At 66.7% G+C, this 12,235-nt stretch overlaps 7 protein-coding genes across 7 annotated transcripts in view; 2 read left to right on the top strand and 5 right to left on the bottom strand.

The window, feature by feature from the left end:
* Nucleotides 1-9: 9 nt before the first annotated feature.
* Nucleotides 10-1,467, top strand: MICPUCDRAFT_58956 (uncharacterized protein; the record flags this gene model as incomplete). The annotated part of the gene is made up of 1 exon (XM_003059216.1): nucleotides 10-1,467. The coding sequence occupies one exon, from the start codon at nucleotides 10-12 to the stop codon at nucleotides 1,465-1,467; it is 1,458 nt and encodes a 485-aa protein (XP_003059262.1).
* A 301-nt stretch (nucleotides 1,468-1,768) lies between these two features.
* MICPUCDRAFT_44427 (uncharacterized protein) lies at nucleotides 1,769-2,221 on the bottom strand (the record flags this gene model as incomplete). Its single annotated transcript, XM_003059525.1, has 1 exon — nucleotides 1,769-2,221. One exon carries the CDS (start codon nucleotides 2,219-2,221, stop codon nucleotides 1,769-1,771), a length of 453 nt encoding a protein of 150 aa, XP_003059571.1.
* A 237-nt stretch (nucleotides 2,222-2,458) lies between these two features.
* Nucleotides 2,459-4,006, bottom strand: MICPUCDRAFT_34002 (uncharacterized protein; the record flags this gene model as incomplete). Its single annotated transcript, XM_003059526.1, has 2 exons — nucleotides 2,459-3,247; nucleotides 3,575-4,006. The coding sequence occupies 2 exons, from the start codon at nucleotides 4,004-4,006 to the stop codon at nucleotides 2,459-2,461; spliced, it is 1,221 nt and encodes a 406-aa protein (XP_003059572.1).
* A 103-nt stretch (nucleotides 4,007-4,109) lies between these two features.
* MICPUCDRAFT_58959 (uncharacterized protein) lies at nucleotides 4,110-6,085 on the bottom strand. Its single transcript, XM_003059527.1, has one exon. The coding sequence runs from the start codon at nucleotides 5,884-5,886 to the stop codon at nucleotides 4,198-4,200; it is 1,689 nt and encodes a 562-aa protein (XP_003059573.1). The 5' UTR covers nucleotides 5,887-6,085; the 3' UTR covers nucleotides 4,110-4,197.
* A 245-nt stretch (nucleotides 6,086-6,330) lies between these two features.
* MICPUCDRAFT_58960 (uncharacterized protein) lies at nucleotides 6,331-7,356 on the top strand (the record flags this gene model as incomplete). The annotated part of the gene is made up of 1 exon (XM_003059217.1): nucleotides 6,331-7,356. One exon carries the CDS (start codon nucleotides 6,331-6,333, stop codon nucleotides 7,354-7,356), a length of 1,026 nt encoding a protein of 341 aa, XP_003059263.1.
* Nucleotides 7,357-10,367: 3,011 nt separating this feature from the next.
* On the bottom strand, nucleotides 10,368-11,420 carry MICPUCDRAFT_17639 (uncharacterized protein; the record flags this gene model as incomplete). The annotated part of the gene is made up of 1 exon (XM_003059528.1): nucleotides 10,368-11,420. A coding segment is annotated over one exon (1,053 nt), but the record flags the coding sequence as incomplete, so codon positions are not given.
* A 394-nt stretch (nucleotides 11,421-11,814) lies between these two features.
* The window catches only part of MICPUCDRAFT_44428 (uncharacterized protein), a gene marked incomplete at both ends in the record, with an annotated part of 1,566 nt that continues 1,145 nt past the window's right edge, over nucleotides 11,815-12,235 (bottom strand). Inside the window, one exon of the mRNA XM_003059529.1 lies at nucleotides 11,815-11,956. Coding sequence (XP_003059575.1) covers nucleotides 11,815-11,956 — 142 coding nt within the window. The remainder of the gene's footprint in view (nucleotides 11,957-12,235) is intronic.

The following is a 12,235-nucleotide window of genomic DNA, read 5'->3' on the forward strand; positions in this document are numbered from 1 at the left end:
TCGGACGTCATGCCGCGGGAAATCATCACCGTGCAGGTCGGGCAGTGCGGGAACCAGATCGGCTGTCGCTTCTGGGAGATGGCGCTGAACGAGCACGCGGCGTACAACGCCAAGGCGCGGTACGACGAAGCCCTGAGCAGCTTCTTTCAGAACGTGGACGCGCGTCGCGACCCGCCCGTGAACGTCCCCGTGGGAGACCCGATACGCGCGCTGAAAGCGCGCGCGGTCGTCGTGGACATGGAAGAGGGCGTCACGAACGAGCTCCTGACCGGGCCGATGCGAGACGTGTTCGATTCGAAGCAGTTCATCACCGGCCAGAGCGGCTCCGGGAACAACTGGGCGTGCGGGTCGCACCACTACGGCCCGATGTACCGCGAGAGTCTCTTAGAGCAAGTCCGTCGGCCGGTCGAAGAGGCGGACTCGCTGCAGAGCTTCATGTTGCTTCACTCCCTCGGCGGCGGCACCGGGAGCGGGCTCGGGTCGTACCTCCTCGCCGCGCTCGCGGACGAGTACCCGGACGTGTACCGGTTCAGCGTGTCCGTGTTTCCCTCGGACGACGACGACGTCGTGACGTCGCCGTATAACGCGATGCTATCGTGCGCCGCGCTCGCGGAGCACGCGGACTGCGTCTTACCCGTGGAGAACCAGGCGTTGATGGACATCGTGCAGTCGATCGAGGCCAAGTCGAAAAACGCGTCCCCGTTCGGCGGACGGAGCGGCGGCGTCCTCTCCGGGTCGTCCCTCAGCGGCGTGGACGGCGGCGACGTCGCCGGCAGAGCAGGGCACGGGGGGAAGCCGTGGGACGGGATGAACGGCATCGCGGCGAATTTACTTCTGAACCTCACCGCGGGGATGCGGTTCGACGGCGCGTTGAACGTGGACATCAACGAGATCACGATGAACTTGGTGCCGTTCCCGCGGTTGCACTTTCTGCTGTCGTCGATGTCTCCGGTCGTGACGCCCGCGGACAGAGGGATGACCGTCCCCGCGCCGAGAACTTTGGATCAGATATTCTCGGAGGTGTTCTCCACGGACCGACAGCTCGCGAGCGTGGACCCGAGACGGAACACGTACATGGCGTGCGCGTTGCTCATGCGCGGCGCGGTGAACATCTCCGACGCGAATCGAAACGTGGAACGGTTGAAGAGGGGGTTGAAGATGGCGCACTGGGTCAGCGACGGGTTCAAGGTTGGGCTGTGCGACCGCGCGCCGGTGAACTCGCTGTACAGCGCGACGTGTTTGGCGAACAACTGCGCGATGCAGAAGCCGCTGAGCGCGATCTGCGAGCGGTTCCACAAGCTGCGGAGGAAAAAAGTGTTTTTGCATCACTACACCGAGTACATGGACGTAGAGGACATCGACGGCGCGGCGGCGAGCATCGGGAGCTTAGCGGAGGAGTACGCGCGCGTGGACGCGAGTCGCGCACCGGACGCGGTGCCCTCCATCGCGCCGCTGGGGTTTCGGTGACGGGGGGCGGCGCGCTGTTACGTTGTGTCACCGCATCTTATTCAAAACACCGCTCGCAGTCTTCGACAAGACTTCAAGATGCCCTCTCTAACCGAGCCCAACGTCGTGCTCGCGTGATGCGCGACCGACTCGACACGTTCTCGCGACTCTCCGCCAACGTCCGTCGTTGGTCGCGCGCTGTGACGCCGCGCCCCGGGCGCGTTCTTCCGTCGTCGTCCGCCAATCTGGTCGAACTCTTCTCCGCCTCCTCCACAATCTTCTAAGTTTAAACCCCCACCAATCCAGGCACCCCCAGCCGAGCCTACCCTTGCGCGTACCTGCGCGTCCACTCCGTCGCCGTCTTGTCGTGCGCGGCCTTATCGTTCAGGAGCTGCTGCGCGATCGTCCCCACGAGCGGATCGTGCGGGTTCGCGTCCGTGAGCAGCGAGCAGATGGACAGCAGCACCTTCGAGATGGTGAGCGCGGGGCTCCACTGATCTTTAAGAATGTCGAGGCAGATCTGGCCGCTGCTGTTCACGTTGCAGTGGTAGATGCGCGTCCTGAACGTCACCTTCGGGGGCTTGAACGGGTAGTCCGTGGGGAAGTGAATGTCCAGGAAGAAGACGCCGCCCGCGTACGGGGACCCGCCCGGGCCCATGATGGAGGAGACCCACTCGTACAGGTTGTCGCCTTTCGGCCCCGCGCTGCAGTTCGTCGGGGGCTCGAGCGAGATCTCCGCGAGCTCCTTCTGGATGCGCTTCGCCGAAGAGCTCATCGAACCTTTCGACATCGTGACGTGTGAGAACGCGCGCGCTCTTCAAACGGGGATGACGTGCGCCCGCGAGTGGTGCGCGCTCGAATGTGACGTCGCGTCGCGTCGCGCGTGGGGAAGTTTGAAAAGTTTTTTGCCGCGGTCCAGTCGCGGTCACTGACAGGCAGACAGGCTGACAGGCGGCAGGCAGGCTGGTGTTCATCACATCTCGCTACAAATCCATTCGTTTTCTCTCGCACGTCAGACCGCGACGCCCGCCTCCCTCCCCTTGCGCACGAAACTCCCGGTCAACTGCCCGCACGCGGCGTCCGCCTCGAGCCCGCGCGTTCTTCGAACCGTGAACGTCACCCCCCGCTCCTTCGCGAGCGCGTCCGCGAACCGCTTCACCGCGGTCTTCGACGGCCGCGCGTGCGCGTCCTCCGCGCCCGTCACCGGGTTCCACGGGAGCAGGTTCACGTGCGACCCTCTCCCGACGCGCGTCCGCAGGAGCCGCCCCAGCGCCCTCGCGTGCTCGGGGGAGTCGTTCTCGCCCGCGAGCAACGTGTACTCGAACGTCAGACGTTTCCCGGTCGACTTTTTGTACAGACGGCAGTCCTCGAGTAAGTCGTCGACGTGGTACGCCTTCGCGCTCGGTATGAGCTTCTCCCTGAGCTCCTGCGTCGGCGCGTGCAGCGACACCGCGAGCGTGGCCTGGAGCTTGTGCGCCGCGAGCTTCGAGAGCTGGTTCGGGACGCCCACGGTGGATATAGTGAAGTATCTGCCTCCGATGCCGACGTCCCTGTTCAAGCACCGGTGCGCGCGTAAAACCTCTTTCAAGTTCATGAGCGGCTCGCCCATGCCCATCATCACGACGTTCGTCGCGCGGCGGCCGAAGACGTCCTCGAGCGCGAGCACTTGGTTCACGATCTCGTCGGAGGTCAGATTACGCTTGAAACCCTGCCTTCCGGTCGCGCAGAACGAGCAGCGCATCGCGCACCCGACCTGAGAGGACACGCACACGGTGAATCGCCTCCGTCTCGTCTCTCCGACCTTTTCCCCTCCGCCGTCGCCGCCGCCGCTCGCGGCTTTGGCTTTCGCCGCCGCCTCGAGCTCTTCGCGCCTCTCCTTCTTCTTCAATCGCGCGGCCGCTTTCATCCTCTCGTCTCGCTGCACTTTCAACCGACCGAGACGCACCCACCCGTCTTCGTCCGCGGCGTCGTCCAGGTCCACCGCGTCTTCGCCGTCGTCTTCGTCTTCGTCTTCGCCGTCGTCGTCGTCGTCGTCGTCGTCGTGCTCGTCGCCGTCCTCGTACAGGGCGTAGCCTTCATCCGCGTCCCTCAGCGTCTGCACGTCGTTCATCTCCTCCGGGATCCCGACGGCTTCGATGACGCTGCCGCATCGTAACTTCAGGAGCACTTTTTTGGTGCCGTCCGGGGCGGCGACGACGTCGATCGGACGCACTCGTCCGACGTGGACACCGGACGCGCGAAGGGATGAACGAAACGCTTCCGGGATCTGCGTTATCGCCTCGATGGCCTCCTTACGATGCGAATACACCGCGTCGTGCAGCTGCTTGCCTCGGTACCCGGGCTGCCCGTGCTCTTTCGCGAGCTTCGTCAGGGCGTCCACGCCCAGCCCGAGCAACGGCGTGCGATGCGCGTCGCCGTCGTCGTCGTCCGCGACGCGCGAGGACGTCGACGCCGGCCGGCTCCTCGCGATGGATTCGAGCAGCGCGGTCGACACGACGCGCGCGCATCCCTCGACGCCGCCTCGCCGTAGCAGCGACCCGGCCACCGCGAGCGCTCGCATCGAACAATGGCGAGACGCGTCGAGCGCGGGCGAAGAACTACAACCTAATCTACGGGCGGAGAGTTTTCGATCGGCGCGGCAGGCAGACGACGACGCGAACGATATGATATGTTGTATACATCGACAACGCAGAGATTACGCTATCATACAGTGATGTGTTGTCGTTCGCTTCTGCGATCGCGCGCGCGAGCTCAGTTCTTCAACTCGAGCTCCGATATCGAGTTCACGGCGTCGAGGCGCTTCTTCTCCGGCGCCTGTTTCGCCTTCGCGGCTTTCGACTCTCGATTCGACTTGCTCTTCTCGAGCTGTTGCGTGCGCTCGTTGATGATCGCCCCCATCTCGCCGTGCACGCCGTAATCGTGCTCTAACACCCACTGCATCTGATTCGAAGAGAGCACGAGCACCTTCATGTGCGTCACCGCGCGCACGTCCGCGCCGCGTCTCCCGCCCAGCCACTTGTTCTTCACGCGCAAGAGCGTCGCGACGTTGAGCACGCCTCTCGTGGTGCTGCTCAGCTCTCGCTTTTTGTTCTTCTCCCCCTTCTTCTTGCCGCCGTCCTCGATTTTCGCGTCGGACACGGTGTCGATGTCCGCCACGCCGGCGCCCTGCTGCGTCTTCACGCCCATCTCGCCGACGAATTCGCCCGCCGTGCGCTCCGCGACTTTTTCCTCTTCTCCGTCCTCGGTCCTGACGACGACCTCGCACGTCCCCTCTTTGATCAAGAACACCTCCTTCGCGCGCTCGCCTTGGCGGATGAGCAAGTCCCCGGGATCGTACTCCCTCGTCTCGAGATCCGAACCCATCTTCGTCTCCGCGAACCGCTGCATCCGCGAGCGGTTGATGGTCTTGTCCATCCCTAAATTTTTCGACGACAGCGCGCCGGAGATCCACTTGTGCTCGAGCGCCTCCACGGCGGTGAGCCGGCTCACCGCGTCGTGATCGAGCAAGCCCTTGATGAGGTCCATCCCGGCCGCGGAGATGTCCTCCGAGGGCTCGTGCATCTTCCCGCGCGTGATGCGCTTGTACATCGCCTGCTCGTCCTCTTCGTAAAACGGCAGTTCGCCGCACAGGAGCGCGTACATGATGCATCCCGCCGCCCACATGTCCACCGCGGGGGTGTACTGCTGCCCGGCGATGACCTCGGGGGCGACGTACGCGGGGGAGCCGCACTGCGCGCTGAGCTTCCCTCTGGCGTTCCTCATCTTCTTCGCGAGGCCAAAGTCCGCGATGCGCACGGAGTTCAGGTCGTTCGGGCGCGCGAGGATCAAGTTCTCGAGCTTCAAGTCTCTGTGCGCCATCGACTTCTCGTGTATGCTCTCGAGGCCGATGAAGAGCTGCTTCATTATGCACGCGGCGTCGCGCTCTTGATAGCTCCCGAGATCCATGACGGCTTCGAGTAACTCGCCGCCTTCGAGGAGTTCCATGATGACGTACACGATCCTCTTCGTCTGGTAAAAGTCGTACACCTTCACGATGTTCTCGTGCTGGATCGACATCGTGAGTCGAATCTCCTCCGCGATCTCGTCCATCGTCATCCCTTCGTCCGCGTCCCCGTCCTTCGCGACGTTCATGATCTTCACCGCGTACCGCTTCTTCGTCCTGACGTGCGTCGCTTCCTTCACGACGGCGAACCCGCCGGTGCCGAGGACGTTCCCGAACGAAAAGTCCGCGAGTATCGCCGTCGTGATCCCGCCCGTCGTCTGGTGCCGTCGCGGCGGGTTCGGGTACGTGAACGTGTGATCCGGGAGATCGGCGACCTCGACGTAGGCGCCGCCTCCGCGCGACGACGCGCCGCGGGAGCTGGCGTCGTTCGCGCCGTCCGCGGGCTCGATCGCGTCCTTGACGACCCGCGTCGCGTGCTTGCTCGCGGTGCACCCCATGACGTCGCCGCCGTCGCCTCGCCACTACTGTGGTCTACGCACGTGTCCGCAGAAAAAATAACAAATCGGGTTTTCGACCGCGGACTCGACGGGGGGACCGCTCGCACGCCGCGAGTGGCGTGGATCGCGCGCCGCGGACGCGCGCGGAACGAACGGTGATGCTCGGCGCCCCCGGCGAATATCGGTCCAGACCCGCGCCCTCGCGGCCGTGAGAGTGCCGCCTCGCGGGCGGAGGACAAGTTTTTGGTGTTTTTGGTGTTTTTGGTCCCTGCGCAGAGCCGCGCAGGGACCGGGCGGGGGATTGAAAAAAGAAAAAAAAAGGAAATTTAATCAAAGAAGCTGACAAGCGCTGCGCGCTTGCGAAACGGCGGCGTCTCGGTGCCGAAGAGAAGCTCGACATCACATCCACCAGCGCGTCGTCGGTCGCGACGGTCGTCGCGCGCGATGCCGCGAACACGAGGAGGCGCGGACACGACGCCGACGAAGGATCCTCCCGCGGCGAAGAAGACGCCCAACACGGCGAAGAAGACGCCCGCGGCGACGGCGAAGAAGGCGGACGCGAAAGTCGACGATGTCGCCGAAGCGAAAGCGCCGCCGACGACGGAATCCGCCTCGAAGCCGCCGAAAGCCGAGGGGAAGCGCAAGCCGAGGACGCCGAAAGGAAATCGACCGGTGACCGCGAAAGCGCCCGCGGAGAAGGCGACAGAGCTCGCGACGCCCGGGGTGACGAAGAAGAAGAAGAAGAAGGTGAGGAAGCCGAAGACGCCGACGAGCGGCGGCGGTTCGATGGCGCCGAAATCCAGCGCGGGCGGGGACGGGAAGTGGAAGCCCGGAGACTGGGCGTGCGCGAAGTGCGGGATGCACAACTTCCGCGGGAAAGACGCGTGCTTCCGCTGCAAGTACGCGCGCGCGAACTCGTTGAAAGCCGCGAGCGCGGAGAGCGCGATGGCGTACCTCAAGAAGCGAGAGGAGGACGGCAGCGGCGCCGTCGGCGCCGCCGTCGACGCGGTGCAGCACCAGTGGCTGATGAAACATCACGGGATGAACCTCGTGAACGACGCGTGTTTCGACGTGTACGTCCCGTACGTGAAGCAGCTGGACGACGCGCACAAGTGGCAGATCCTTAAGGCGGCGCGGTTAGCGGTGACGAGGGCGCAGAGGTTGGTGGACGCGTTGGCCGACACGCCCGAGACGGCGGCGCCGACGAAGAAAAAAGAGCCCCCCCGCCGCGACGGCGGCGGCGGCGGGGGCGGGGGCGGGGACGGCTCGGCGAAGAAGAAGAAGAAGAAGAAGAAGAACAAGAGCGGCGGCGGCAACGGCGGCGGCGATGAGGGGAAGGCGGGCACGCCGCAGGAGAAATCGAAAAAGCGCGAAAGGGAGGAGGACGGCGGCGGGGACAAGAAGGAGCACAAGTCGAAAAAGGCGAAGAAGGCGAAGAAGGAGAAGCGCGACAAAAAGGACAAGAAGTGACGGCTATCGACGCTCGCGTTTCGTTGCATTAAAACTTCATCTTAACTCTCGTTCGTCGCGTCGCGTGCGTACCCCCCTCCCCCTCCCATCCCGGCGTCCCCGCCCACCTCCTCTCACAGATCGTCCGCGTTCACGGTCGCGGAGAACATCTCGTCCGTAGGCTCCAAGAACGCACCCGCCGCCATCGGCGCCGGCGACGACGCGATCGGCGGCTTCCCGCGTCCCATCGTGACCCCGCTCGCGGCGAAACCGCCAAACCCGCCGGCGCCGGAGCCGCCGAAGCTCATGCGCTTCCTAACCTCCTCGGCGACCGCGACGCTCGGTCCGCCGCCGCCGTTCGAGACGTCGCCGAACGGGCTCCGGCTCCGCGCGCCGCCGTCGCCGCTGTCGACGGATCGCAAGAGCCCCTCCGCGCGTCGTCGTGCGTTTCGGCACGTGTCGATGAGCGCTGACGGCGTCTGCGTCGCCGGCGCCGCCGCGCTCTCGACGTCGACGCCGCCCGGGACCGTGCTCGGGCCCGGCTTCTCGTTCGACGCCGCGGCGGACGCGGACCCGGCGTCGCTGCCCGGGGTCGCGTCGTCGAGCGGCGCGGCGGCGGCGATGGCGCCCGCCGCCACCGCCGCCTCGAGTCGCGTCTTCTCGGACGCGTACTCAGCCTTTTTCATCTCGAGCTGCTCCTCCGCTCCCGCGCCTTCGGCCTCCTCGAGCTGCTTCATGTCCTTCTCGAGGACGTACAGCGAGAAGAAGGGGCACCGCTTGTGCGACTTCTGGTGCCCCTCAACGCGAGTGTCGAAGAACGACGCGCACGCGGTGCACGCCGGTTTCTTCAATTTCATTTTTTTCCCGCGCCCGCCCACCACCGCGGGGGTCACGCACGTCTCGTCCCACTCCGGGTCGTTCGCCGCGGCTTCGTCCTCGCCCTCGGAATCGGACTCGGACATGTCGTCGTCGTCCAAGAACGTCGGCGCGGACTTCTTCTTCTCCGGCTTCGCCTCGTCCTCGGCCGGGGACGCGCTCAACGACGACGGACCGACGGCTTGCCACGGCGGCCGCGTCGCGGGTTGCTTCTTCGCGCCGGCGCCCGTCTTCTTCTTCAGCTGACGGAGCACCGCGTCCGCTTCCGCGACGACGTCGCCGCCGGGGGTGACGCGCGACATCGCCTCTTTCAGCGCCGGAAGCGCGGCGAGGAGCTCCCCTGGCGCGGCGCCCTCGCCGTTCACGGCGTTCACGCGTTTCCGCGCCGCAGCCGCGGCGTTGAACATCAGCACGAGGAGCGATCGCGCCTCGCCCAGCGACCGCACGCGCTGCCAGCGACGCATCCCACCTCTGGTCTCTTCTCTCTCCTCGCTTCGATACAGGCGCTCTTGAAGCGCCGCGATCTGCTCCGTGACCGCGCGCATCTCTTCCTCGACGGCGGCGTCGTACTGCGACGTCTCGTTCGAGCTCGGCGTGGAAAACGACGCCTTCCCGGGCGACGCGAGATGAGGAAACCGGCGGCCGAGCGCGGCTCTCTGCGCGAGCGACTCCTCCAGCGCCGCGCGAAGCTCAGAGCGCTCGACCGCGGAGGCGATCTCGTTCTCGATCCACGCCTTCCTCTCCGCGAGGCCCAACCCGGTGCCGGTGCCGGCTTTGTCGTCTCCGGCGGCGGCGGCGGCGGCGGCGGCGGCGGGCGCGGTCGCCGCGGTCGCGGCGGCGGCGGCGGTTTTCTTCCTCGAGTTCGCCTTCGCCGCCGTCTGCAACGCGCGGAGCTGCTCCCTCGCGCTCGCAGCCTCCTCCGTCTTTCGCCGCAACACCGCAGCCTGCCTGTCCACCGCAGCCTGCGCCTTTTGCGCGGCCGCGGCGTGCCTCCTCCCGTCCTTCCTCGCCGCCTGCAGCGCGCGCTCGGCTTCGCGTTGTCTGTTGACGCCCTCCTTGGCAGCCTTCTCCATGCGACGCACGAGATCCACCCGCGCGGCGCGAAGGCGCTGGATGTCCGCCTGGAGCGCCTTCGCCGCCTGGTCGCTCTTCTCGCGCAGCCGCGCGGCTTCTTGGTGCTTCGCCGCGAGCCTCTGGACCTCCTTCAGCCTCTTCTCGAGCTCGGCCATTCGACCGCGGTTCTTCGACTCCACGGCGAGTCGGATGTCCTCGCCGTGCTTCGCCGCGTCCGCGAGCTCCGCCGCGAGCGCGTCCCTCTCCGCGGCGAGCTCGGACTTCTCGCTCTCGAGCGACGCGAGCAGCCGCCCGTACTTCTCGCGGAGTTCCTCGACGTCGTCTTGCATCGGCGTCCCCGGCGTCGGCGCCGCCCCGGGGGTTTGGGACTTCACCGCGCTGTCCACCTCCGCCTGGAGTCGCCGCGCCGCGCTCGACATCGCGCGCATGCGCGCCTCTTTCGCGCGAAGATCCCTCTCCACGCCCGCGAGCTCAGCCTGAAGCTCGTCGTTCGCGGCATCCTCCGCGTCGTCGACGATGTCGTCCTCCTCCTCGTCGATGTCCGCGTCGTCGTCGTCGTCGTACGGATCCGCCGCGGCGTCGTCGTCGATGTCGTACGACGCCGCGGGGTCTTCGCCGTACGGGTCCGACCGCCCTTCGTACGCGGCCGCGAGCTGGTGCTTGAGCCGCTGCTGCTCCGAACGAAGCGCTTGAATCGTGCTGAGGTAGCCTCTGATCACGTTCGTGCCGCCGTCGTCCTCGGCGTTCGACCCCGCGTCTTCGAGTTTCAACCTCAGGCGGTCGCGTTCCACCGTCGCGGCGAGCTCGTTCGCCTGGCTCGCCGCCGCGGCTTCCTCCGCGGCGACGACGTCCGCCCGCAGACGCGCAGCCTCCGCCTCCGCGCACAGCGCGCGAGCTTCCATCGCGTCGAGCTTCGCGCACGTCGACCCCGGGGCGAACCCGTCGCCCTCGTGGCGCGTCCCGGGTCCGACGCCCTCGACGCGGAGCTTCGCCACCTCGGCGCGCGCGGCGGAGAGCGCGCGTCGAAGCCTCGCCACCTCCTTCGACGCGCCCTCGTCGAAGTTCACCGTCGTCTTGTTGATGATGTTCCGCGCTCGGTTCGCGTACTTGAGCGTGCTCATCGTCTCGTCCAGGTTGGCGTCCGCGGGGGAGATGCACGCCACCATGACCGTCCGCGAGTTCCCCCCGAGGGAGTCCTGCAACAGACGCGTCAGCTTCGAGTCGCGGTACGGGACGTGCCCGCCCGCGTGGCGTCGCTTGTCGTCCCCGAGCGCGCTGATCACGTTCCCGAGTGCGAGCAGACCTTTGTTGATCTGGATGCCCTCCTTCAGGCGCTGCCCTTCCGCTTTCGTCCGCTTCGCGCGTTCGCTCCCGGCGAGGTCGACGAGGTGCATCTTCGCTCTCGTGACGTCCGCGGGGTCTCGGCCTCTTCGTTCGACGTGAATCGTAAATATCGCGTGCGACCTGGACGACCGGTGGTTCATCCCCGTCGCGGCCGTCGCCCTCGCGGCGCTGCCGCTCGCTAACGCCGCGGCCATCTCCGCGGCGGTGGACACCTCGACCTCTTTCGCGCCGACGAGGCTGACGCCGCCGTTTTGTCCGCGTCCGACGTTTTCGCGAAGCGACACCGCCTCCGCGTTCTTGAGATCCGTCACGAGCAGATCCCGGATGTCCTCCTTGTGAATCTCGATGAACCCAACCTTCAACTTCACGCTCACCTCCGGCGGCTCGTCCGCGATCGTCCTGAACAGCGTCTGCATCACGCGCGGGATGACGCCCTCGGTCGCCCCGCCCGGCTCGTGCGACGTGCCCATGCAGTGCGTCTTCCCCGAGCCCGTCTGTCCGTACGCGAGAACCGTCGCGTTGTACCCGCAAACGAGCCCGCGCACGAGCGGCTCCACGCACTGCTCGTACAGCGCCTTCTCCGTCGGTCCGGGGCCGTGAAACACGTGGTCGTACGTGAACTTGTGCTCGCTCACGAGCGTCACGGAATTCTCCTCCGGGTTCGGGAAGACGCACTCGCGGCATCCGTCCACGAGCTCGGGGCCGACGAGCGGGCGCATCATGAGCGCGACCGTGACCGGGAGCTCCTTCTCGGCTTCGATCGTCGGGAGCGCGTCCGCGAGGGCTTCCATGTCCATGGCGCCGTCCGCGGGGGGGGGCGTGGGGTCGGACGCGCCCATCGCCTCGCTGACGCGCGGGGGGACGAACGAACAACGACGAGACGGTCAGATTCGCGGAGGGACTCGTCGCGGAGGGGGACGAGGTCGACGACCGGACGAGGGACGCGCGACGACGCGAACCGGGGAAGGGGGGGGTAGACGCACGTGATCTCGTGCGCGCGCGACGACTCCTTCGCGAGCGCGGCGTGTCGCGTGCGTCGAGAGTGCACGCCCGCGACGCGACGAAGCTGTCGGAAGGGGACTACGAAATCGATCACGACTTCCCGCCCGTCCGCGCGCGTAACGGCTGAAAAATCGTTATTAATTAACCTTACGTCCGCCGCCGCCGCCCGTCGAACGTCGTCGCTCACGCGGGCGTATCGTTCCTCACGAGCATGACGCGGTAGCACCGTCCGTTCGAGGACATCGTCTGCACCTCGCGCTCGGTCGGCACCCCGAGCGGGTTCTCGTCCAGCCACCCCTCTCGGTCGCCCGCGGCGGCCCACGCGCTCGTCCAAAACGCCCCCGGCTCGGCTTTCCCGTCCTTCTCATCCGCGTCGTCGTCGTCTTCGTCGTCCTCCTTCTCCGCGACCGCGACGACCTCTTCGCCGTCCGCGGTCGCGACGTCGCGCCCGTCGCCGTCGCCGTCGCCGTCGCCGTCGCCGTCGCCGTCGCGGCGCGTCGCGCGCCCCGGCCACCCCGCCTTTTCCGCGGCGAGCCTCGCGACCTTCGCGCGCACAAACTCCGGATCCATCCAGCCCGCCGCGTGCACCGACGCGTCCAGATCC

The sequence above is a fragment of the Micromonas pusilla genome, assembly GCF_000151265.4.
Source record: "Micromonas pusilla CCMP1545 genomic scaffold MICPUCscaffold_6, whole genome shotgun sequence".
NCBI classification, from domain to species: domain Eukaryota; kingdom Viridiplantae; phylum Chlorophyta; class Mamiellophyceae; order Mamiellales; family Mamiellaceae; genus Micromonas; species Micromonas pusilla.